The sequence below is a fragment of the Staurois parvus genome, unplaced genomic scaffold (assembly GCF_062004578.1).
Source record: "Staurois parvus isolate SC_StPar_1 unplaced genomic scaffold, SC_StPar_1.0 ptg000154l, whole genome shotgun sequence".
Taxonomy (NCBI): domain Eukaryota; kingdom Metazoa; phylum Chordata; class Amphibia; order Anura; family Ranidae; genus Staurois; species Staurois parvus.
In genome coordinates, this window is record NW_028317950.1 from 23,371,291 (window position 1) to 23,397,430 (window position 26,140).

The 26,140-nt window shown below is 42.6% G+C and overlaps 1 protein-coding gene across 2 annotated transcripts in view; it reads right to left on the reverse strand.

The window, feature by feature from the left end:
* Positions 1-26,140, reverse strand: part of GRIPAP1 (GRIP1 associated protein 1) — a 161,658-nt gene that overhangs the window by 94,750 nt on the left and 40,768 nt on the right. For both annotated transcript variants that reach the window (XM_089675243.1, XM_089675242.1), the window contains 5 exons: positions 22,123-22,257; positions 17,436-17,531; positions 15,431-15,643; positions 1,164-1,277; positions 972-1,049 (listed from right to left, as the gene is read on the reverse strand). In XM_089675243.1, the coding sequence (XP_089531369.1) occupies positions 972-1,049; positions 1,164-1,277; positions 15,431-15,643; positions 17,436-17,531; positions 22,123-22,257 (636 nt within the window). The remainder of the gene's footprint in view (positions 1-971; positions 1,050-1,163; positions 1,278-15,430; positions 15,644-17,435; positions 17,532-22,122; positions 22,258-26,140) is intronic.

A 26,140-nucleotide genomic window follows, 5' to 3' on the forward strand; every position in this document is an offset into this window, starting at 1 on the left:
GAACCCTAGAAGGGTGTGTGATTGCTAAGCTGCTCCTCAGCTCTACTTAGTGCACCAGATTGTATATAAGATTTGTATCTGCCAGTGTGTGGTCGACCAGCTGGACTGGAGTGGAGTGGAGTCTTACTCCGGTGGTGGCCAAAAGGTGGTGCGGGCTGTGAAAGTATATCACGGCCGGTCTTATATACGTAGATATATTCAAAGTTAGGTCCCCCTTATTCCCTCTTACCCCAAGTCACGGCCGCACGTGCGCGCCTCGGTTAGCTAGTTGCTGTGGGCATGGCATGTGTGTGAACTCGTGACACACATTTATATACGTGATTTTGCACAGCCCTGCCACCCTGTAGCAGTAGTTCTGCTATAGGGCAGTTGGGAAGTGGTTAATATCTTGAAGCCACACTGCTACTTATACTCGTTCAATTTGCTTAATCTTAAAGTGTAGATAAATCCAGAGGTCTGGCATGCCTTTCCTTCTTAGCTAAATCAAGTGAATAAAATTCCTTTTTCAAAAGGTAGCAAAAATTTTCTTTGTACAAATCCATGTTTCAAAATTTTCCTAGAATGCCACTAAAGGTGGGAAAAGCCAGCAGAAAGTTATTATCTGACTGGATCAGTATTATGTACCAACAAGGGCATCCTTGTCATAGCTGTGTTCAAATGTGATTTGAAGCTTTCATCTAACACTCTGTTATAAGCCAAAGACAGGAGCAATGGAGGGGGTTAGCTTACCCTGTGAATAATCATGGTTATAGGACATTGGCAAAGCATCACTAACAAAAAATGGTATGCGGCTCATCTTATATATAATTAATGAGGGAGGTGCATGTGAGAGTGACAATCCAATGCAAGTGCATAAAACTAGTGCTCCAGCACGCAGTCCTACCGGCTAGCAAATGGAATCCAAATTAAATAAAAAGAAAAAAAAACCCTGCAAATCAACTGGCAGACATGAATTTTCATCTTAAACTTACAAGCAGATCAGCAGAATGCTCTTCTCGTTGTTTCGCTAAGTCTTCCTTGTGTTGCAGCTGATTCCCTTCAACGGTTTCCTGCAAGATGTCTCAAGGTTAGACCGAGAAGGCAGACTGATCCAGATGCAAAGAAGTGAATAAAACCAACAGGATTGGTGACATTGGAAGCATAAGGATAACCCCAGCACTCACCTCTGACTCCTTTAGTCGACGTTCAAACCATCCTTTGGTGCCCTCTAGTGAACTGATCTGTAAACGCAGCTCCTCTGTAGTCTGCTGTAAGCCTTCCAACTCCCTGCAGCGAGCCTGAGGATACAGAACAGATTATAGAAGCATGCAAAAAATCTCTAACAGAAATCTAGAGCCTTTCACCCAAGGAGAAGTTAAAGTATTGCAACAAACCTCATGGAGGGCAGATAAACAACATCATATAGACTCTGCCTAATGTTATTCCTAGCCTAATTGTCTCTATCACAGCTGTAGTTGCCAAAACAACCTATCAACAATCTGTCCTTATCAATGTACAGTCAGGTCCATAAATATTGGGACATCAACACAATTCTAACATTTTTGGCTCTATACACCACCACAATGGACTTGAAATGAAACGAACAAGGTGTGCTTTAACTGCAAAGTGTCAGCTTTAATTTGAGGGTATTTACATCCAAATCAGGTGAACGGTGTAGGAATTACAACCGTTTGCATATGTGCCTCCCACTTGTTAAGGGACCAAAAGTAATGGGACAGAATAATAATCATAAATCAAACTTTCACTTTTTAATACTTGGTTGCAAATCCTTTGCAGTCAATTACAGCCTGAAGTCTGGAATGCATAGACATCACCAGACGCTGGGTTTCATCCCTGGTGATGCTCTGCCAGGCCTCTACTGCAACTGTCTTCAGTTCCTGCTTGTTCTTGGGGCATTTTCCCTTCAGTTTTGTCTTCAGCAAGTAAAATGCATGCTCAGTCGGATTCAGGTCAGGTGATTGACTTGGCCATTGCATAACATTCCACTTCTTTCCCTTAAAAAACTCTTTGGTTGCTTTTGCAGTATGCTTTCGGTCATTGTCCATCTGCACTGTGAAGCGGCGTACAATGAGTTCTGAAGCATTTGGCTGAATATGAGCAGAGAATATTGCCCGAAACACTTCAGAATTCATCCTGCTGCTTTTGTCAGCAGTCACATCATCAATAAATACAAGAGAACCAGTTCCATTGGCAGCCATACATGCCCACGCCATGACACTACCACCACCATGCTTCACTGATGAGGTGGTATGCTTAGGATCATGAGCAGTTCCTTTCCTTCTCCATACTCTTCTCTTCCCATCACTCTGGTACAAGTTGATCTTGGTCTCATCTGTCCATAGGATGTTGTTCCAGAACTGTGAAGGCTTTTTTAGATGTCGTTTGGCAAACTCTAATCTGGCCTTCCTGTTTTTGAGGCTCACCAATGGTTTACATCTTGTGGTGAACCCTCTGTATTCACTCTGGAGAAGTCTTCTCTTGATTCTTGACTTTGACACACATACACCTACCTCCTGGAGAGTGTTCTTGATCTGGCCAACTGTTGTGAAGGGTGTTTTCTTCACCAGCACACCTGGCCATGGTACAGCTGAGAAGCCAATTGTCCCATTACTTTTGGTCCCTTAACAAGTGGGAGGCACATATGCAAACTGTTGTAATTCCTACACCGTTCACCTGATTTGGATGTAAATACCCTCAAATTAAAGCTGACAGTCTGCAGTTAAAGCACATCTTGTTCGTTTCATTTCAAATCCATTGTGGTGGTGTATAGAGGCAAAAATGTTAGAATTGTGTCAATGTCCCAATATTTATGGACCTGACAGTATATATACATCCTTTTTTCAATTTTAACTGTTTGTGAAAGGTTGATATATCACCTAATTCCTGCTAAATGTATCTACTGAATTTACCCTACGTTGACAGGAAGGTCTTCTGGTTATGAAAAGCATGATGTATTTTCAATGACACCACAGCCAACTATGCCCGGCAGCCCAAGCCACTGTTGCCCGCACAGCGATTTTGCCTGCAGAGCTGTGCGGCAAGGGATGGTGTGATGTGCATTTTATTGCATCACACAGTACTCTTTTTGTTGTTTTTTTTTTTAACAGAACTTTATATGAAGTGTACAGTGTGACACTTCATTAATGTCACTGCACAGCAGCACTGTGCTTGTTCTGCGGTGACATGCGGGACCATGCAAAGCGGTGTAATATTATTCACAAATGTTGCATAATACCGCATTGCTCTGGAACGCAAGGAAGCACTGCCCTCTGGTCTGACCATGATGAAAGGATCTAGATAACTTCCATTTTGTATTATGTACGCCATTTTAAGTATTAAGTATTAAGTTAGTTTTTTGTAGAGATATTAGAAGTTTAATGAAACTGTTTTCAGTTGTTCAAGGATGTATCAACAGAAGCTAACACGACCCTGACAATGTCTTTGTCTGTCTGTTTTCTCTAAAAGTTAGCCAAAACAATTTGTACCAAGAAATGTATATGTCATGTTTCATGTAGTTAGCTCATGATGGAAAGTTACAAGTTACAGTTTTGAAACTCGCTCCCCCCCTCCCTTATTATTATCTGTAGTCTATATAATCTTATTAATGTCTAATAAACTTTGAACATCTCTGAACATAAGCTGTCGTGATTTCCGTGTTCAAGGGGTGTTCCCAGAATTCTGCAGATAAACCAGGAATCTCTCCACAGACCGGGGGTCTCTGAGGGGAAAAGAACATCATTCCTTTCAGCTGGGGGCTCGGCCCGGGATGACCACCCACCTCACTTGGTAAGTAAACCTTTTGTCTTTTTATGACTAAAAGCTCTTTCTTGCCCTGTGTTGAGGGAAGGTCTTGAATCATTCTGTATTGTCTATATAGACCCGTGATAACCTGTAGCTGCTTTTGGTAAAGCAGACTTAACTCTTTGGTAAGAGTTACAAAATAGTGCACTATAATATAAAAAAAAGGTGTTTTGGTAAACACAGTTCTCTGTTTTTGGTAAAACAGTGAAGAGATAACTTTGGGAAGTTATCAAGAGGTTAATAAGTCTGTGGAGCAGATTCTGGTTTATCTGTCTTTTGCTTTTTCTTTCTGTTGCGTAGAAGTATAAGATAATTTGTTGTGTGGAACAAAATAAGATTTTAAGCTAAAATTGTTTTATACACTGTCTAAATATGGGTCAAGGAGGTAGTTACCCACCAGGTCCCCCAGAAAAGGGAGAAAATTGTAAGGATTATGTTGCTAGAGTTTGTGGAACGGACTATTATTTAATAAATCCCTGGGTGGATTGTATGGCAGGCTGGACAGAAGCTATGGGGAGTACAGACCCATTCCCAAGAAAGGGGGAGAAAACTGGTTAAAATGGTCACCATATTGGGTTGATAATAGCAAGGGAAAGTTCAATTTGATTTTCTCTTTAAAACAAAAGAGGAAGTTGAAATTGGATACATTAAAAATATGCCAGGAAAAGCATCAATCTGAAAAGACATGCAGACCCAAGATTGGACTGAAAACAGTTCAGACACCAATCCCACCCCCTCCGTATAATATATATCCTTCATTAACTTGTTTTAAAAATGCTGCTGATGATGATTTTTTGATTAGTTTGGGGATGATTACTCCCCAGCCTAATGCCCCTCCAGCCCCTGCTCCTGCCCCTGCCCCTCCAGTCCCTGCCCCTGTCCCTGCGCCACTTCCCGTCCCGGATCTACAACCAATACAGCCAGGCCCCTCCACTAGACCCAAACAGATCATTAGTATAAAATCACCAGAGGAGGGTAGCCAAGTTCAAGGCATCCTTACAGAGAATAATGACAACGAGGGAGAGTTGGAATACGAAGAACAGGGACAGGTAAATATAATAAAATTACAGAAAAAGGATGGTCAATGGAGAAGAAGTGACACCAGTCATAGAAAGAGAGAGAGGTGGAGGAATTTAGAATGCAGCTTAGATCCATGGATAAGAAACAAGAGGGAAAAAGAGAAGATGAGGGGGCCGTAGGAGGAAAGGAGTTGGCTATATTGACACTACCTTTTCTCACAGCAGGAGAACTAATTCTAAAAAAACCCATAGAATTAGAAGATATTAATAAGATTGTTAAACATTGTCCCAAGCCTACAGTATCTCCTGGAGGTACACTTGCTTATTTAAAAAAGGCATGTTTAGGAAGAAATTACACACAGGAAGATATGAGATTGATCATTGATGGTATTCTGGGAAATAATCCAGCTTGGGATTGGATAAATGTAAAAAGCATTAGTCACATAGAACCAAGTAATACACAGGCTACTGCCTATAAACTGAATACCACAGAAGGGAGAGAAACTATGTGGGAGGAGCTTGACACAGAATTAAAAAGGGTTTTCAAGAATAAGGCTTCCCTCCCTATTGCTACAGCATGTAAACAGAAGGTAGGAGAAACTGTATTAGAATTTTGGAAAAGGTTCAAGGATGTCTGGACACAAGAAGCAGGACTGGCTCTAACTGGAGAGTTAAGTCCATTGATGATTCAGACATTCATAACAGGTCTTAAGCCAGAAGCAGGATTAGCCGTGAAGCAGCAGGTCTCTGACTGGGCAACTAAAACTGTTGTTGAGTTTCAGACCTCCCTTCACGAAAAGGAGGCAGCAGGATGTTTAGATATTGTAAGAAAAGAGAAGGTTAATAGTAGTAATTTCCAAAGTGACTCACAACAGGGAAATCAAGGGCAGGGACAAAGAGGAAGAGGGTGGTATAGAGGCAGAGGTAGGGGGGGATTTGGAAGGGGAAGAAGTAACTCTGAACCCCGCCAAGTCCCTGGAAGAATTGGATGTTTTAACTGTGGAGGACAGGATCACTGGAGACATAACTGTCCATATGAATCTTCCTCTTCCCAGGGACAGCCACAAAGGCACAAACAGAGATACCAACCACCTAATGTCACCACCACCTCCCAAACACAACAGGCACAGGTACAGGCACAGGCACAACCCCAAGATATCAAATATCCAATTCAGTGGGGGCCACAGCAGAACCAGAGACAATAGGGATGCCCGGAAGGTGGTGTCCCGGCATTTCCCTTGGTTTCTTCATCATACAGGCAGCAGCCCCTCATTTCTTTACAAGTAGGGGGCGCTGAAGTTCCATTTTTAATCGATTCAGGCGCGACATGTAGCAGTCTGAGTGAGGAAATGTATCATGGAGAAACTACAAATGCCGAACCTTCTATGGGAATAAATGGGATACTAACAAAAACCCTCAAAACTCCCCCCTTGCCTGTTTCAGCCCTCACATGGGATGAGGCCATCACTTGCCACAGTTTCAGAATCATTCCAAATTGCCCTGTAAATTTGTTGGGAAGAGATCTTATGGGAATTTTAGGGATTTCTCTGAGAGTAACATCAGAAGGAGGTATAGTTGCCAGATCCTCCAAAGTACCCATTATACCCACCTATTTCAATGATGAGAGTCATCCCTCACACATTACACCCCCTCCTGATACACATCCAGTTTGGGCCACAAATTCTATGGATGTAGGATTAATTTCATGTACACCATACACAGTCACACTCAAGGAAGGGGCATTGCCCTACAAACAGAGGCAATACAAATTGTCGACAGAGAAGGAGGAAGGGATTGCTCCTCTAGTGGAAAGATTTTTAGAGACAGGTATTTTAGAAGAAACTGTTTCTCCTTACAACACACCTTTCAATCCTGTCAAGAAGCCGGATGGCTCTTACAGGTTTTGTACAAGATTTGAGGGCCATAAATAATTTGGTGGTTCCATTAGCCCCAATAGTGCCTGATGTGCCATCACTCCTAACCTCCATTCCGTCCGATGCAGAATATTTTACAGTGATTGATTTAACAAATGCATGTTTTTCGGTTCCTGTGGACCACCAGACAAGGGCGCTATTTGTATTTATATTATGAAAATTGCCAGATGAGCTGGTGTAGAATGCCTAGGGCTATGTAGATTTGTTTGCAGTCTACTCACTTGCCCTCCAGACCACACTGAGGTCCTGGACCCCTCCCAATGGTTCGGTCCTCATTATATATGTGGATGACCTATTGATTTGTAGTTCAAGTCAGGAGGCCAGTCAGGAGGATAGTTGGTCTCTGTTAGAATGGTTGTCAGGGAATGGTCACAAAGCATCTAAAAAGAAATTGCAATGGTGCCAAAAACAGGTTGAATACCTTGGTTTTATTCTAAGTCATGGTGAGAGGAGTGTCAGTCACAAAAGAGCTGCGGCTCTTGTGGGTCTGCCCCGCCCACAAACAAAAAAGGACATGCTAACTTTTCTTGGTATGATTGGTTACTGCCGCCAATGGATACCTGATTGTTCATTCTATGATCACACTCTGAGGTCTGCCACACTTTCAGAATCACCTGACATTCTCACATGGTCAAATGAAATGGTTGATGCCTTGTGTACCTAAAGAATGCTATGGTAACGGCCCCTGGTCTTGGACTACCCGATTATAAGAAAATGTTTCATCTGTATGCTAGGGAAAATTGTACAACCATGGCGGGGGTCCTGGCTCAGGAACATGGAGGCAAGCTCCGCCCTGTAGCTTTTTTTTCCAAAGTAGTGCCAACTCAGGTTCAGGGCATGCCTGCTTGTCTGAGAGCTGTTGCATCGTGCGCAATTCTGGTGGAGATGGCTATTTCTTTCACATGGGGACATGAAACTACCCTACACACCGCACACCAAGTGTCCTTACTACTGAAAAACATACACACTCAACACATGTCAGCACAAAGGTTGAGCGGATATGAAGTGATTCTTCTATCTGATTCCAACTTGATTATTAAATATTCTTCAGCAAATTCAGGTCCTGTTCCAATTTTGAATGCCCTACTGGGGCTAAAGGGGGAACAGGATGAAGTGGCACCAGAACACAATTGTATAACCCACATACAGCAAGACACTTCCCCTAGGTCCGACATGTCAGCTGTGGCTCTTGATGGGGCCCCAGATGTGTTTGTTGATGGCTCATGTTCTAGGCCAAATGATAATACTTACCATGCAGGAGATGCCATTGTGCAACTTCCTGACAAAATACTCGAGGCAAAGCCAATCCCATATCAGTCAGCCCAAGCAGCCGAACTGATTGCCCTTACAAGAGCATGTCAATTATTTGCAGGACAGGATGTCAACATTTACACAGACTCCAAGTACGCCCATGGTGCTGTACATGATTTTGGGGTCATTTGGGAGAGAAGAGGATTCATTGCTGCTGATGGCAAAACCATATCTCACTCTTCTTTGATATCTGATCTACTCAAAGCCATACAGTTACCAAAAACATTAGCCATTCTTCATTGCAGGGCACATACAAATCGCAGAGATCATATTGCCAAAGGAAATGCATTAGCAGATAAGGTAGCAAAGGAAGCCGCATTACAACAGGTGGCCAGTGAGCAGATGCCTTTGCTCACTTCAGGCATCACAACCACCCCACATGACCAGATGTATGCAGATTTACAAAAATTTGCTACAAAAGTCGATTTAGCAGACTGGGATGGTTCTGGAGCACAACTAGATCCAGCTTCTGGTCTATTGTGCTTAGAGGGGAAACCATGCATTCCCATGTCAAGTGCCCCATTGTTCATTGCACAGTACCACAGTCTAGGACATAGAGGATGGAAAACAACATGTGAAACATTATTGCAGGATTATTATTACAGGTTTATCTAGGTTGGTGAAAGAATATGTTTCTAGGTGCATTACATGTATAAGGAACAATCCACAGAACCCAAAGAAATCACAACACCAGCATCTAGTGTACCCAACTACACCTTTCACCCATTTACAAATAGATTTTACCCACATGCCAAAAACAGGACAGAGGCAAGAGTTTTTGTTGGTAATGGTGGATATGTTCAGCAGATGGGTGGAAGAATTTGTCACTAATAAAGAAGATGCGCAAACTGTAGTCAGAATTCTCACACAGGAGATAATACCCAGATGGGGATGTCTGCTGCAGATAAATTCTGATAACGGACCAGCCTTTGTGGCCAAGGTATGCCAAGATTTGGTAAAAGTACTTAAGATAGATTGGAAGTTTCATATTCCCTATCATCCTCAAAGTTTGGGTATAGTAGAAAGGATGAACAGGACGATTAAGGATAAGTTGAGGAAGGCCACTGGAGGAACCTATACCCACTGGAAGAAGATGTTACCTGCAATTCTAGCAGAGGTAAGAATGACACCTAATAAGACTACAGGGTTATCTCCTTTTGAAATATTAATGGGAAGACCGTTCCCCACTCCTTGGGCTAGACAGCCACTTATGTTAGAAAGAGGGGACCTTGACCTGGTACAACAAGAACATGTGAGAAAATTGATTCAGAGTTTAGATAAGGTTGAAAGAAATGTTGCTCGCACTTTTCTTTTATTTTTCAGGAACCAACACACCTTTTCCAAGTGAGAGATGTCGTAGTGGTCCGCCAACTCGCTAAAGACAAGAAGCAAGGCTACCCCTTTGGACCACCTACTACGGTGATAGCGGTTACCAGAACGGCTGTTCTGGTGGAGAATTCCCAGTCCTGGATCCATGCTAGTCGAGTGAAGAAGGTGAACCAAACACCTGAGAAACACGAGATGGAAAAAGGAGGTGAAGTATGAGAGAAAAATCCTCGAAGAGTGGGTGAAGTAAGTGAAAAAGACCCTGAAGATGACATTCCTTACTGCCCCTCATGGTGTTTTGAAACTCTGGATCCTATTGGGCACACTGACTGTGCTCTTTTTCCTGCCAGTATGGATCCTAACTAACTGTATTTATCACCCTGAGGACTTGGGTCTAATAAAAGGTATCTGTGGTCAAGGACTAGATTTAAATGAGACCCAGATAACCAAAAGTGAAAGAAAGTCAAAAAGAAGTTTTGAAGAGAACAATCCTTTTTCAGGAAAAATGTTGATGATGCAGTTTAAATATGCTTATGCTCAAAAGTCAGGTTCTGATAAATGTTGGATCTGTAGTAAGTTACATCCGAGCACATATGAAATTCCTCTTCTGGCCGCTCCAGTCAAAATATTTTTGTTAATAAAAGGGAATGTAAGTATTGGTTTGACCAATATTACTTCTAATGCCACCATATCTTTTCCAACTCTGGGAGTCACTCAACTCCCCGATTGGTGTTTTAGACTGGGGAATACTTCTCACAAGGGAAGGGGAATGTGCTCTCAGTCCATATTAAACATATCTGATCCTGGAAGGTGGGATGGAACTTCTTCTGTGAAACTCTGGCAAGTAAATGGTAAAACCCTGAATGAAAGTTTAGAAGGGATACAAGATAATGTGGGGAAAACTATGTTTGGAAAACTTCTTTTTTATTTTACACTTGTTGTCACCCCTGAATTTCATTCTGCAATACAAAAATTGCCGATCTCCTTGGGAAACAATACCTATATCTGTTGTGGTAAGATCTGTTACCCTTGGATACCGAGTAATGTCCAGGGCTGGTGCTATGTAGCCCAATTAGTGCCAATTATGGCAGCTATAGACCAAAAGGAACACCAGGTAAAAGCCAGTACATACCCAAAATACCAACTAACTCTGAGACAGAGAAGGGAAACCAAACAAGAAAAGGTAGATCTATTCTCTACAGGGGATAAGGTTTGGTCATGGTTCCCTACCTACACGGGATGGGGAATAACACTCATGAACAAAATAAATAATTACACAAACATTATTGATGACATACTGGAGAGGAACTCTAAGGACATAGGGTTGCTAAATACTGAGACCAGAGCTATTAGAAAACAGCTGGAGATGCAAGAATTAGCTATTGAAAGTATGAGTGCTGCTCTGACAGGTTTGTGTGAGATGACAGAGGATTATGAATGTTGTACTTGGATATATAATACCACAATGACTGTTCCAGATTATTATGAAATAATAAAGCAACACAGGGAGCAGGTAGATGGTTTGATGGAAGAAGCTAGAGCTATAGGAAAAGATGGATGGACTCCTTTTGATTGGTTAGGATCAGGATTTGGTTCCATCTTTTCATGGATGAAAGGTATCGCGGTAAGCATAGTCATGATATTGTTTTTTGTTTTATTTTTATATCTATGTTTTAAATGCTCATTATATTGCATTGCTAGAGCTACCAAGCCGCAGAATACAAATGAAGGTTATCTAGCTATGTACAGAAAGATGAATGAAGTAAAGAATTGAGATCATGTTCATGATCTTAGAGGGGATTGAAAGGATCTAGATAACTTCCATTTTGTATTATGTACGCCATTTTAAGTATTAAGTATTAAGTTAGTTTTTTGTAGAGATATTAGAAGTTTAATGAAACTGTTTTCAGTTGTTCAAGGATGTATCAACAGAAGCTAACACGACCCTGACAATGTCTTTGTCTGTCTGTTTTCTCTAAAAGTTAGCCAAAACAATTTGTACCAAGAAATGTATATGTCATGTTTCATGTAGTTAGCTCATGATGGAAAGTTACAAGTTACAGTTTTGAAACTCGCTCCCCCCCTCCCTTATTATTATCTGTAGTCTATATAATCTTATTAATGTCTAATAAACTTTGAACATCTCTGAACATAAGCTGTCGTGATTTCCGTGTTCAAGGGGTGTTCCCAGAATTCTGCAGATAAACCAGGAATCTCTCCACAGACCGGGGGTCTCTGAGGGGAAAAGAACATCATTCCTTTCACATGATATAGAGAAAACTACTGTTTTCTATGTGTCATTTCCGTTACCTGCGCTTTTCTATGAGGAAAAACACAAGTAGCTGCACATAGTGTGAATGCGCCCTGTCAAGATTTGAAAAAAAAAAATACACTTCAAGCCATCTCAGTATCTTATTTCCATTCAGGCAGAATATACTGATATTCTGGCACAGAGAGGAATAGTAAACCACAATAACTGTGCTGTTTTACTATAAAACTGGAAGAACAGCATATATAGGCAGCAAGCAAAAACTACTGTCCCCATGGGCATTTAAAAGTACAACCTATAAATAAAAGTTATGTAAAGTAAACCTTTTAGCCTGTTCTAAAGAAACTGCCAACCATTTACTTATATTTTATTTTCTTGCAGACAACACCGGATTTAGGGAAATTGGAATTTTTGCATTTTGATGCTCTCTGTTACATTTCTATAGATTAGTTTTAATGCTGCACATCATTATATGGATTGTTTAGTTTTTACTGAAAGATTTATTTTACATCTATTGGTTCCTCAGCACTCTACAAAAAAGAAGGCACTTTAGGTAGAATTTTTGGATAATTGCAAATATAAAATTAAACAGAATTGACCTTCGTTGACAGCTGTACTGTTTCATCAGCATAAAGCATGCACTGAGGGCCGGGACAAGGGGTGGACAAGAGAGATGGCTGCCCCTGTCAGGGTGGTATCATGTGAGGTGGGGAGGCGCCACGTGGAGAGTTCCTACTCTCTGACTACAGCTGAGAGGAGGGGGGTTTGCTTGCAGGGGGATTTTTGCTGGGAGAGGAGGATTGGAGGGGGGGGGGGGGGAGGATTTGTGCTCAGAGGGGAAATTTGGGGGGTAGAGGATTTGTGCAATGTAGGGTATTTGGGAAGGGGAGGATTTGAGCTGGGAGGGGGGCTGAGTGGGCAAAGATCTGTGCTAGGTTTGAATTTCAGTGGGTGAAGGAGGCGGGGGGGTTGGGATTTAGATTGTACTGGAAAGGTGGGGGGGGATTTTTGTTTGGTATGAATTTCGACTTGAAAAGGGAGTTTATGCTTAGGGGGTAAGCATACAGATTAGTGCGGGAGAGGTATAAGCACTATGTGTCAGTAAAAGATCCCCAGATAAGAACTGCAAATCCAATAAAAAGTGTGTATCCATAAACAGTCAATCACAGATGCCTGTATTTTCCCCTTTTGCTTCATAATGTGATGATGCACTGTACAACCTGATAGTCCCCTTTAGATCCAACAACTATATTATAAGGGTAGTCTGAAAAGGTCACATCCAACACAGAGGGAGTGACCACACAGACATGAATCTTTATCTCTGCACTAAGCCACTCTTCCATATATTCAGTGCTGAAAATGGTGCATATGTGCCATACAGATTTCATGCACGCTTTGCAAACTGTTGGCACACCCGTAGTAAAGTTCAAAATGGAAAAAGTGGAAGACGGCGGCTCGAAATGTTCCATCAGCAAGCAAAGTGATGACAACAGTCTTCTGCACTGCTACTGCACACCCTAGGACTTTGTCCGCTGATGGAGCACTCCTTCTTTCACTTTCTCCATTTTCAACTTGGCTATGTTGCAAAGAGAGTAAGAAAACAGTATAGTGCGCATGTGCCTTTTTCTGCGCTATACATCTGGAAGAGTGGCTTGGTGCAGCGATAAAGTTTTGTATCTGAGTGGTCACTCCTGTGTCAGGTCATGAACTTTTCAGACTACAATCGTAACATAGTTGTTGGATCTAAAAGGAATTGAACTATCAGGTTGCAACATTTTGTCTCCTCTCTATTGAAACAGACTGACACTTCGCTTATCCCACACATTTTGAAAACAAGACCCCCATTCCCCAGGTATTATGTCCCTAACACAATCATCTGTTTGCTTCACCATAATGCTCCCTAAATCAAACTATATGCTACTCAGGGATGAAGAAGGTAAACATTTTCTAGATTCAGACTAGGGGGAAAAACACCTCCGCTAAAAAGGTAACAAACCTGCAATATCAATACACTGAACTATGAAATCGTATTCTTTCCTACTCATATGTGACTATGGGAAAACAGCATTAACCCTTACCCCTAATGTGCTTCATCTGATGACCTTAAGAAAAGATGTGCTTCATCTGGTGACCTTAAGAAATGCATTTAATAGTATGCCCGGTTTATAAGCTCAGACGTTATTTGTGTTTTCATACAAAAGGTCCTACAGACTCAATTTTGTAACTGTACTAATTGGATAGATTAACCTCTCTAGAGGTATTCCCGAGTGTAGCTTGGGGTAATGTTTCAGTACCAAAAGCGGTAACCCCAAGCTACACTCCGGCTTACCATGCGGCGTTGCTCAGGGATTCCCGTGATGCGTCCCTGGCCATCTCCTCCGGCTGATGCCGGCATCTAGCTTCCGTGTTCCAGTCCCTGCGACGTACGGGGGCCGGAACCGGCGGCAAATTTAAATATTTTTAGAAACTGTCATTTTCTAATAAACGAATTTGACATCGTAAAACATTACTGTATGAAACCATTTCACATACATTTTGTCCCTAGTGCTTTGTCCTGTGCCCTGCCTGCATTTTGACTGTTCTTTCTGCCTGGAAACTTAGAAATGTCCATGGCGTCCAAAAAGTGTCCCTTTAGGTCAAAAGCAGTTTTAGACCAGCTAGAGAACAGCGATAGTAAATCAGAACCACTTGCAGAATTGAGTAATGATTTGTGGGGAAATTCGTCATCAGACACTGAATACGATTTTGCGACTTTGCTCAGTGATGTGTGAACTTGGCGCTATATTTCAAATTTCAGTGTTTTTGGTTTGCTTATATTATTGAATTAAATGTATTATATTATTATTTTCATGATTATTTATTAAATTATAATTTCTTATTTTGTTTCAAGTTTTATCATACCCGGAATGTTTACTAGACTCTTGTTCAGACAGATTTCAGTGAGTTCGGCTGGCCATACATTATACAATTATCTGCAGATTTTTGATTTAGATTTACCAAAAACCATATAATAGGAGGACAAACCTAAACAACACTTTCAGTTGTATCCAATTAGGCAGGCCCTTGCACTACATAGTTGAAGGTAAATCTAAAGGAAATTGGGCAGAAAATCTGCAGATAATTGTATAATGTATGGCCAGCCTTATTCCTAAAAATTACAGGCCTACAATAAACAAAATACATATTTCCATGCAAAAAAATGTACCGCTTTCAGCACAGAAATATGGACATAATTATACCGCTAGGGAGGTTAATGTACGTTCTTTGACACATCTTTTCCTGCTATTTAAATTTTTCAATAAAAATTAACAAAAAAAATTATTTGTTTGCTCCTAAAGTACATATGTGATTTGTCAATGCAGGTCAAAGCAACAGGTTCAATTTAATTACCCTCTCCAGTGAAGCTCCTTCCTTTCACTTCCCTGCTGTTCCATTCAGTCACCAGAAGCGAAAAAAAAGGCCCTATTTAAGCTTCCAATTTTTCTAGTTGAAGTGTCATATGAGAGGAAGGGTAGAGAACTGCATGCTCCATACCTAGAAGTGCCTTGTAGTGTCTTTGCTCCCAGCACCTGAATGAAGAATTAAAGGATGCAATGCTGGGCAGAGGAAATAAGAAGACCCATTGCTTTGCCCTGCTTTAAAAGATTTTATTGTTAAGAACAGCCATAAAACTGAAAATTTGATGTTAAACAATGCAAATTTCGCTGCCTTTCCCTCTGCCTCTATAGATTTATTTTCAGTTGGGTGAGGTCCACCTTCTGTCACTTTACCTTCTCATCTCTCAGCTGTCCTCTCAGGTCCTCCTCTCCACGATTTTTCTCTTCATGAAGCTCCCTCAGTTCCTTCTCATATTTGGCTCGAATACTCAGTACCTCCTTCTCGTGCTGGAGCTTAATATTCCCCACCTCTTCCTTGTGCCGTGCCTTCTCCTGCTGCATCTCAATAGCCATTTCATCCAGCATGCCTTTTCTCTTATCAGCGCTCTGCAGAAAAATGGTGAATGGGTAAGCTAAGGTATAAAGCAGGTCAAGATAACAAAAAAAAAAAAAGTAAACATTTTTTATTTCCACTATAACATAGAAGTAACTAAGATCAGCTTGTCATAAATAATTTTATTAAGGGCCGATGTACACTGGCTTAAAAAAAAAAAATCACCAGTGCTCTTGGCAGGAAAAAAACCAGGAAAAACAAAAACGCAAATTGAGAGATTTTTGTACTACCGTTTAGGTGCATTTACAGTTTTTTCTGCCGGAAAACTGCTCTCAAAAAACAAAAGGTTTTTTTTTCTGCTTCTCAGGCCCGGTCACATCAAAACCGATTTTGGAATCGTGCGACTTACAGTAAAGTTGGACGATTTCAAAATCAAGTGACCTGCCGATTTCAGTTACGATTTGCAAGACATCTGACACAGATGTCTATGCAAATTGCAACAAATGTAGTGCACCATGCACTACTATAGAAATCAGTGCAGCTTCGACTAGGTCCAACCAGCACCGATATGACCGCTCTAATAGCGGACAATAGGGTGCGACTTGGCATACGATTTGCAAGTTGCATGCTATGCAAATCGCATGCCAAGTCACACACGATGAGACCAGGGTGTAAACGCTGAGCTTAAAATATGCCTCTAAAAGGTGCTAATGTGCATGGACACATAGGATAACATCAGGTGCTTCTACAGGCAAAATGCTAAACTCTAGGAGCAGTGTTTTTTTAAGCCGGTGTGCATGGACCCTATATGTGCTTTCTTTAGCATCTATTTAAAGTTAGTTATGTTCTATGTACATGAAGACACCTCTCATTGATCTTAGTTGATGTAGAAACTCCTTCATGTTAGTAGTGCCTCAAAGTGATTGTGTGGACTGTTAAGCTGGTAATACATGGCTCTAATTTCAGCCAATTCGAGCTGAACTGGCTGAAATTGCAGTCATGGGTAGCCCCATCAGCACCACCCAGCTCAACAAAGTTTGAATGAAAAATTGGTGGCAGAACAGTAAATGCATCCTATCAGACGCAGTCACTGTTCAGATATTTGAGCAGCCACAAGTGTCACAACTGCTGGCAGCACTGATTCCTACATTAAAGTATACCTAAAAGGCAAAACCTTTTTTTATAGTTTTGGACAGAGTGGAGATGGATTAGAATGCCTATGAGGTTTCTTTCTTGCTGCCTGTGCCGTTAGGGAGAGTTACCCTCCCTACTAGTACTGTTTACCATTATTCCCGAAAGTTTAAGTAAAAGAAAATCCCAAATATTGGGGTTTCCCCAGAACATAATAGTGGGGGTATCTTACAACAGGGACACTAGTTGTGGTGACAACCAGGAATTCCTTCACTTTAGAGGGATTTTCTCTCCCTTCCTGTTTTGGCTATGGGACAGGAAGTGAAAGGAAATCTGGAATATAGTTGGAAAAAGTAAACCATACAGGGGTTATAAGCGCCCCCTTTACCCTATTCAAAATGAGAAAAGTAAAGATCAGTCTTTTGTTCTACTTTAATGATGTTTAGCAAGTATGGAAGAACCAAATAGATTCCCCTCACTCAGCCCGCAAGCTGAAGGAAAGAAGTCTATGTGTGTATAGCTAGCTTTACTTTCTCTCATTGCAAGGTTATCAGCCTGATCAAACAGCTTGAAATCAATACATGGTCCAGGTGGTTTATCATGCAGTAAATTTTCTTTGGAATACTGCTTTTTTTTTTTTCCAAGGAAGCGAACAACAACTGAAGTTGTTCTCTCAATGAAAAATACATAGTTTACCTGTTAAGAAATCCATACCTTTCTAGCTTCATCCAGGTCCTGTTGTAGCTGCTGAATTTCCTGTTTCTGCTCCTGCAGTTGCTCCAGGAGACGGCCATGTGCCCGGTTGGCCTCCTGTTGAAAGAGAGCATAGTTAGAGAATGTTTACCATACACATACTCCGTATGTTAAAGCTGAGCTTAAAGTGACACCAAACCCTAGTTAAAAAAATATTCTATGTACTTCCACCTGGCAGTACTAGGGTCGTTGGTTCAAATCCCAGCCATGACACCACCTGCTTGGAGCTTGAATGTTCTCCCTGTTCCTGCGTGTGTTTCCTTTGGGTACTCCAGTTTCCTCCCACACTCCAAAGACATGCTGGTAGGTTAACTGGATCCTGTCTAAATTGGCCCTAGGATGTGTATGTATGAATGTGAGTTAGGGACCTTAGATCGTACGCTCCTTGAGGATTAGCAAATGATGTGAATGTACAATATATATGTAAAGTGCTGCATAAATTGACGGCGCTATATAAGTATCTGAAATAAAGTATGTGTTCAAAGAATGACCTTCTATTGCACTCAGCCTCCTTCAATTTTTTTTTTTGCTACTGTGATGCAACTTCCTGATAAAGAGTGGTTATGTTTCCTCTCCATGGTTCCACTGCATGTAGGAACGTAGCCACCCTCTCTTTCTTATTCCCTAGATGCGCTAGGGACTACGAACTATGCAATTTCTAGTGTGCATAGAACAGTGCACATAACCACATATTCCAAACAAACAGAAATGAGAGGTAAAAGGAGAGATTCAGGAACTCAGAGGATGCTACAAGGAGACAGAAAACACAGTAGGAAATGACTAAAAAAATAAAAAATTGGATTACAAGACCATTCAAGTGGTATTAAATTGAAAAGCATATATTTATTATATTGTTGCTTATCAATTCTTAGATGTGATGGCTGCTTTAGTTTTGTTTTATTAGGCTCTCTCTTTGATTTTCACTTGGTGATCCTACCAGTAAGTCCATTTTTCAACAGAACAAGCTGTCCTGCAGGTGTAGCAGTTAGAGGCTTGAGACAAACAATTTATATTGACGGGGTGCTTATAACGGTCAGGGTTTTTTTTTTTTATGTGAAACATTTATTCCAAAAGGAACAAAACTGTTGCTATAGCTATGTATAAAACAAGTTTTGGCTTGAATTAGTGTATCTAAATCTGCTAGTACATCGGACACTACCCTCCCCCCTGGCCAGATTGCCAGGAGAAAACAGAGAGGGAAAAAGCCTAAAAAAAAACAAATTCAGCCACCACATTTAATGATTGGTAAGCTGCAATACATTACATTTTTTGTTTCGGGTGTAATACCACTTTAAATAGTGGATGTGTATGGATTATAGCTGGAGAATAAGGAAAAAGTGTCACTTTAAGTAAAAGAATAAAAGCACACATTAAATACACCAAGGAGAACCGTTCTGCTTGCCAAAACATTTTTAATTCTGTTCACTTAGTTAGCCCTACTACACAGCAAAACCATCATGGGACTAGTAGTCTCACCTCTGCTTTCATGCAGTGCTTGGCCTTCAGCTATTATTAATCACCCTCTAGTCCAGGGGTGGGCAATCTGCGGCTTTCCAGCTGTTGTGGAACTACATTTCCCAAGAGGCATTGCAAAACGGACAGTTACAGCTATGACTTGCAGAGCAACAGCTGGAGAGCCGAAGTTTGCCCACCGCTGCTCTAGTCTAGTCCACTGCAACCTATTTCTGCCTGTGATGCAGCAATGAGGAGATCACCATCTTATCTCAGGCCAGCTGCCTCTAGGTTTTCTTGAACGAAAACGGTCAGTGAGAAAGTTGTATATACACTCACCGGCCACTTTATTAGGTACACTTTGCTAGTGACAAGAAAATATCCCCCACACCATTACACCACCACCAATCTGAACCGCTGATACAAGGCAGGATGGATCCATGCTTTCATGTTGTTTGCGCCAAATTCTGACCGTACCATCTGAATGTCTCAGCAACCAGTCTGCCCATTCTCTTCTGACATCAACAAGGCATTTTTGTCCACACAACTGCCGCTCAATGGATATTTTCTCTTTTTCGGACCATTCTCTGTAAACCCTAGAGATGGTTGTGCATGAAAATCCCAGCAGATCAGCAGTTTTTGAAATACTAAGACCAGAGTGTCTGGCACCAACAACCATGCCACGTTCAAAGCCACTTATATCCCCTTTCTGATGCTCGCTTTGAACTTCAGCCAGTCGTCTTCACCACGTCTAGATGCCTAAATGCACTGAGTTGCTGCCATGTGATTGGTTGAATAGTAATTTGTGTTACCAAGCAATTGAACAGGTGTACCTAATAAAGTAGCCGGTAAGTGTATTTTCTGCCAAAGCCACATCTACTGGTTCTTTCTTCCATGACACTGGCAGGTCTCAGCTTTGCAAAGGGGGCAGTACAAGATATTAACTCTGCAGGGTGCCCAAACTTTTGCAGACGCCATTTTTTTGTTTTCTGTTATTTTGAAAGTGTAAATGATGGAAATAAAATCTAACTTTTGTTGACATATTATAAGAATGTCTAATCTGTAATTTGATGCCTTTTGGAGATTTTTCCATCTTTCCTTGGCTTCTTTATGCACATTAATACAAATTTTTAGCTGGGGTGCCCACATTCATACATACACATACTATGGACAATTTAGACAGGATCCAATTAACCTACCAGCATGTCTTTGGAGCGTGGGAGAGAACCGGAGTACCCGGAGGAAACCCATGCAGGCACAGGGAGAACATGCAAACTCCAGGCAGGTGGTGTCGTGGTTGGGATTCGAACCAACGACCCTAGTACTGCCAGCCGGAAGTGCTAACCACTAAGCCACTGTGCCGCCCATGGTTGAGGTGCTGCCAGAAAGCAGATCTCTTCCTTGTCCTCCCTCATCCTCTCCATGTACCTCCTGAGTACTACTATCACCCTAAGGTTACTCCCGTTGCTAGATAACAAACCTACATCTGCTACACTGCCCAATGCAGCCAGAATGTATTCACTGAACTACATATATGTTACCTATATGTACAGTATATGTACAAAATTACATACATGCATTAGACAAATGATAGAAAAATATCAATAAGACAGGATTATTACACAACAGCAGGTTATCTCCCCTTACACATATGCACTGCAGCAGAGCCTGATGGGCTGCTAGTACACACCCTTGTTCTTCCAGTCCAAGGGCAGCTGTGCAGGAATTCACAAGAGGCTGATTTGGACAGGAAGTGATGGGAAATCTCCCAAATAGGGACACATAAAAAAACATTTAAAGTAGAACTAGAGGCAAAAACATTTTTTTTTCATTCTAGACGGAGCAAGGGAGGGTTATACCCTGTCAGATTTTTTTTTTTTTTTGCCATATGTGTCTTATTTCGGAGATTTCCCTTCATTTCCTGCCCAGTAGCCAAATAGGAAGTGAGAGGAAATCCCTGCAAATTAAGGGAATTCCTTTGGGGCCCCCAGGACACAACACTAGTATTCAATTGGAAGATTTCCCCTCTATTACTTTTCTGCGGCCAACACAAAATTTGGGATTTTTCTTACTTCAATTTTCAAGGATAATGGTAAACAGGACAAATAGAGAGGGTGAATCTCCTTAATGGGGACACAGACAGCAACAAACACTGTTTGTAGGGTTATAGAGGTCACAGGCAAGAGGATCGAAATAAAACATCCCCGACTAGGAGACAGAAATGCTAACCCCCACCCCCCCAAATTGAACAAAAAAAAAAAGCATGGAGTTGGGCTTTACCATTGTGGCAAGATATTATTATCACTTCATAGTGCTATTAAAGTGGAGTTCCACCTGAAAAAAAAAAGAAAGCAGCTACAAAAACTGTAGCTGCTGACTTTTAAAATACAGACACTTACCTGTTCCTCGGTCCAGCGGTGTCCTTACCACTGCTGGTTTCACCGCCCGTCTTGTCTCCCTGGTGCCGGTATCTTTAGTGTGGGCACCCGGCTGTGACAGTTTACGGATAGAAGTCAGGGATGCATACAACAGCACTGAGATCCTACAGAACCTGATGCATATATGCAACTTGTTTACCTTCCTTGTTGTCTTTCTTTCAGTATATAGCTGAAAACGCAGCAATGCTAAAAGCCACTTAAAAAAATTGTTTTCTGCTTTTGCTAAATCTCCTACATGTGAGCCATGTTGAGACTAGATAAGAAACATGCTTCTGATAAATAGCTCCTGGGTGGCCCCAAAATATTTCATTGACATGCGATCTAAAGTTTGAGCTTTGCAGCAAGCTCGTAGGTGTGCTGGCAACATATTTTACCTGTTTCAAGACTGTCGGCTCCCTTTCTAAGCAGCATTGATCAGATGTGTCTTCTGTGTAAAATGGTAGCCTTGCAGTAGCTGGAACTGTTTAGAGAAATGGGGCTACTGTCCCGGAATGCTGGATAAATTCAGAGTATTTCAAAAAGCCTTAGAATGTTTTGTTTTCCATATATACACAGGACAGCTGATTGCAACAGATTGAGCCCTGATTCGTATTACTGCTATATATGGTTCCACCCAGTAAATGATCTCACATTAGGATGCTGATTGGCTCAATCACCTACTGGGACTTGTACTGTCACAGCTGGAAAGCTTAAGGCTGTGTACAGCCAGCACAAAGCAAGCTTTCATAATGCAGAATTTGTCCCAAATAACATCCTACCTGCAGCTGTGCTTTCAAATCATCCCTTTGCTGCAGCAGCGCTTCCTTGTCATTTTGCTGCTGCTGGATCTCTGCCGTCAGTGCTACAGTCTGGTCCCGCAGTAAACTCAGCTCCTGAGTCCTTGACGTCTGAATCTGCACATAGAAAAAAAGTTTGCTGAGTTCTCTCTGTATCAATAATGACAAATTAAAATGAGGCAAAGCACAGACGGAAAATCACAGTTAGGCCCCATTCACATCAGTGCTTTACACTGGTAGACATCTACTTCTATCATATTTCTTATCACATGAGAAGTCTGTTTATCAGGTATCCACATGCAGCCCAACTCAACTAAAGTACTGCATGGTGCTGTTTAAATGTATTGCAGTAATCAATAATGAAATATGTGCAAAGATACATCCTAAAAAGTATATCTATGTCTAAAACTTTTTTTTTGGGTAGTAATTTGGATAGAGTGGGAAAAGTTAGAACCCTGGTAAGATTTTTTATTACTATCTGTGAGAGTCTCCCTTCTCTGTTTGTCCTGTTGGCCACTGTCACTGCGACAGAATGAGATAAGAAATCCAACATGTTACAGTTGTCACGGAACAGGAATTGAAAAGAAATCTTCCAATGTGGACACATCTTTTGCTGACAACTTTCTGGGTGTTTCTCCTTACTGTGTAGAGCAGTGGTTCTCAACCTTTCTAATGCCGCGACCCCTTAATACAGTTCCTCATGTTGTGGTGACCCCCAACCATAAAATGATTTTCGTTGCTACTTCATAACTGTAATTTTGCAGTGGGAGGACTAGCGCCCCATCACTGATCTCAGTGGGATGAATAGTGTCCCATCATTGGTGTCAGTGGGAGGAATAGTGCCCCATCATTGGTGTCAGTGGGAGGAATAGTGCCCCATCATTGGCATTAGTGGGAGGAATAGTGTCCCATCATTGGTATCAGTGGGAGGAATAGTGCCCCATCATTGGTGTCAGTGGAAGGAATAGTGCCCCATCATTGGTGTCAGTGGGAGGAATAGTGCCCTATCATTGGTGTCAGTGGGAGGAATAGTGCCCCATCATTGGTGTCAGTGGGAGGAATAGTGCCCCATCATTGGTGTCAGTGGGAGGAATAGTGCCCCATCATTGGTATCAGTGGGAGGAATAGTGCCCCATCATTGGTATGAGTGGGAGGAATAGTGCCCCATCATTGGTGTAAGTGGAAGGAATAGTGCCCCATCATTGGTGTCAGTGGGAGGAATAGTGCCCCATCATTGGTGTCAGTGGGAGGAATAGTGCTCCATCATTGGTGTCAGTGGGAGGAATAGTGCCCCATCATTGGTGTCAGTGGGGGGAATAATGCCCCATCATTGGTGTCAGTGGGAGGAATAGTGCCCCATCATTGGTGTCAGTGGGAGGAATAGTGCCCCATCATTGGTGTCAGTGGGAGGAATAGTGCCCCATCATTGGTGTCAGTGGGGGGAATAGTGCCCCATCATTGGCATCAGTGGGAGGAACAGTGTACAATCATTGGCGTCAGTGGGAGGAATAGTGCCCTATCATTGGCGTCAGTGGGAGGAATAGTGCCCAATCATTGGCGTCAGTGGGAGGAATAGTGCCCAATCATTGGTGTCAGTGGGAGGAATAGTGCCCCATCGTGGGTGTCAGTGGGAGGAATAGTGCCCCATCGTGGGTGTCAGTGGGAGGAATAGTGCCCCATCGTGGGTGTCAGTGGGAGGAATAGTGCCCCATTGTGGGTGTCAGTGGGAGGAATAGTGCCCCATTGTGGGTGTCAGTGGGAGGAATAGTGCCCCATTGTGGGTGTCATTGGGAGGAATAGTGCCCCATTGTGGGTGTCAGTGGGAGGAATAGTGCCCCATTGTGGGTGTCATTGGGAGGATTAGTGCCTCATTGGTGTCAGTGGGAGGAATAGTGCCCCATCATTGGTGTCAGTGGGAGGAATAGTGCCCCATCATTGGTATCAGTGGGAGGAATAGTGCCCCATCATTGATGTCAGTGGGAGGAATAGTGCCCCATCATTGATGTCAGTGGGAGGAATAGTGCCCCATCATTGGTGTCAGTGGGAGGAATAGTGCCCCATCATTGGTGTCAGTGGGAGGAATAGTGCCCCATCATTGGTGTCAGTGGGAGGAATAGTGCCCCATTGTGGGTGTCAGTGGGAGGAATAGTGCCCCATTGTGGGTGTCATTGGGAGGAATAGTGCCTCATCATTGCTGTCAGTGGGAGGAATAGTGCCCCATCATTGGTGTCAGTGGGAGGAATAGTGCCCCATCATTGGTATCAGTGGGAGGAATAGTGCCCAATCATTGGTCAGTGGGAGGAATAGTGCCCCATCGTGGGTGTCAGTGGGAGGAATAGTGCCCCATTGTGGGTGTCAGTGGGAGGAATAGTGCCCCATTGTGGGTGTCAGTGGGAGGAATAGTGCCCCATTGTGGGTGTCAGTGGGAGGAATAGTGCCCCATCATTGGTGTCAGTGGGAGGAATAGTGCCCCATCATTGGTGTCAGTGGGAGGAATAGTGCCCAATCATTGGTGTCAGTGGGGGGAATAGTGCCCCATCATTGGTGTCAGTGGGAGGAATAGTGCCCCATCGTGGGTGTCAGTGGGAGGAATAGTGCCCCATTGTGGGTGTCAGTGGGAGGAATAGTGCCCCATCATTGGTGTCAGTGGGAGGAATAGTGCCCCATCATTGGTGTCAGTGGGGGGAATAGTGCCCCATCATTGGTGTCAGTGGGGGGAGGAATAGTGCCCCATCATTGGTGTCAGTGGGGGGAGGAATAGTGCCCCATCATTGGTGTCAGTGGGGGGAGGAATAGTGCCCCATCGTTGGTATTAGTGACACAAATAATGGGGCACTATCCCTTCCACTGACACCAATGATACTTACCTTGCTGACTCCTGCTCCAGCCTGGGCTCGCTCTCTCCCTCTCCCATCTACAGCCTGCATACCTGGCTGCAGCAGCAAAATTTGCACTTACCTGTCAGCTGTCTTCCTTCTCTGGCCTCTCTCTTCACTCGCTCCTGCAGCTCCCTCGATCTTCTTCGATCTCCGCGCGCTGCTGCTCGGCTCCTCCTCTCCAAGCTCCACCTCCTCGCCGGTGATTGGCCGCCTGTGTGCCTCTCCTGAGCTACAGTTCCGGTGGCCAATCAGCGGCGAGGAGGCGGAGCTGTTGAGTGATCCCGGAGGTGTGGCCAGGTTACAGGGGCAGCATATCATCCCGCCCACAGATCGCCTGAGACCGGAGCGGTGTCTCGGTTCCTAAGACCATCGGAAATATGTGTTTTCCGATGGTCTTAGGCGACCCCTGTGAAATGGTCGTTCGACCCCCAGGTTGAGAACCGCTGGTGTAGAGACATCTTCTGACTTTCTGTTGTGTTCTCAGGGAAATCTACCCAATGGGGCATAGCCAGTAAAAAAAAAAAAAAAATAAGAAAAAAGAAAAACCTTACAGAGGGTTCTTCCGCTCATTACTCTATCCTACAGCTAAAGAAAAGAAAAATAAATGTGCTTTCACGTACTTTTGAATGGAAGTGAAAAGTTAATTTTCTGTGAACATCCTGTACTCTTAGCCATGGTTCACACTATGAACCGCTCTGTATTCCTGTGCAATTCACATGCAATTTAGTGCAGTGCGATTTGAGCCCATTCATTTTGAATGGGCTCAAATCACATTGCATCGCACCAATATCAAGCATACACCAATTTTGCAACTGCACTGCCACCAGATGGCATGGTTGTTTTGTACTATGTTATCCGGTGCAGGCAAATGTTCTGCTTTTTGTTGTTAAGATTGCACTGACACCCGCTGCAGATCTCAAGGGCAGTGCAATTTGAATTCGGAAAATGAGCACAGATCACGTGTCCAGCTCCACATTCTAGTGTAAACCTAGGCTTAGAAACATACAAACACGATGCACAAATGTAATAAATTAATAATGATCAAGATAAAATAGCACAGAAGATCACAAAATAGTATAGAATGATATGAGCAAGATAGAAAAGACAGTGATGCATAGGTG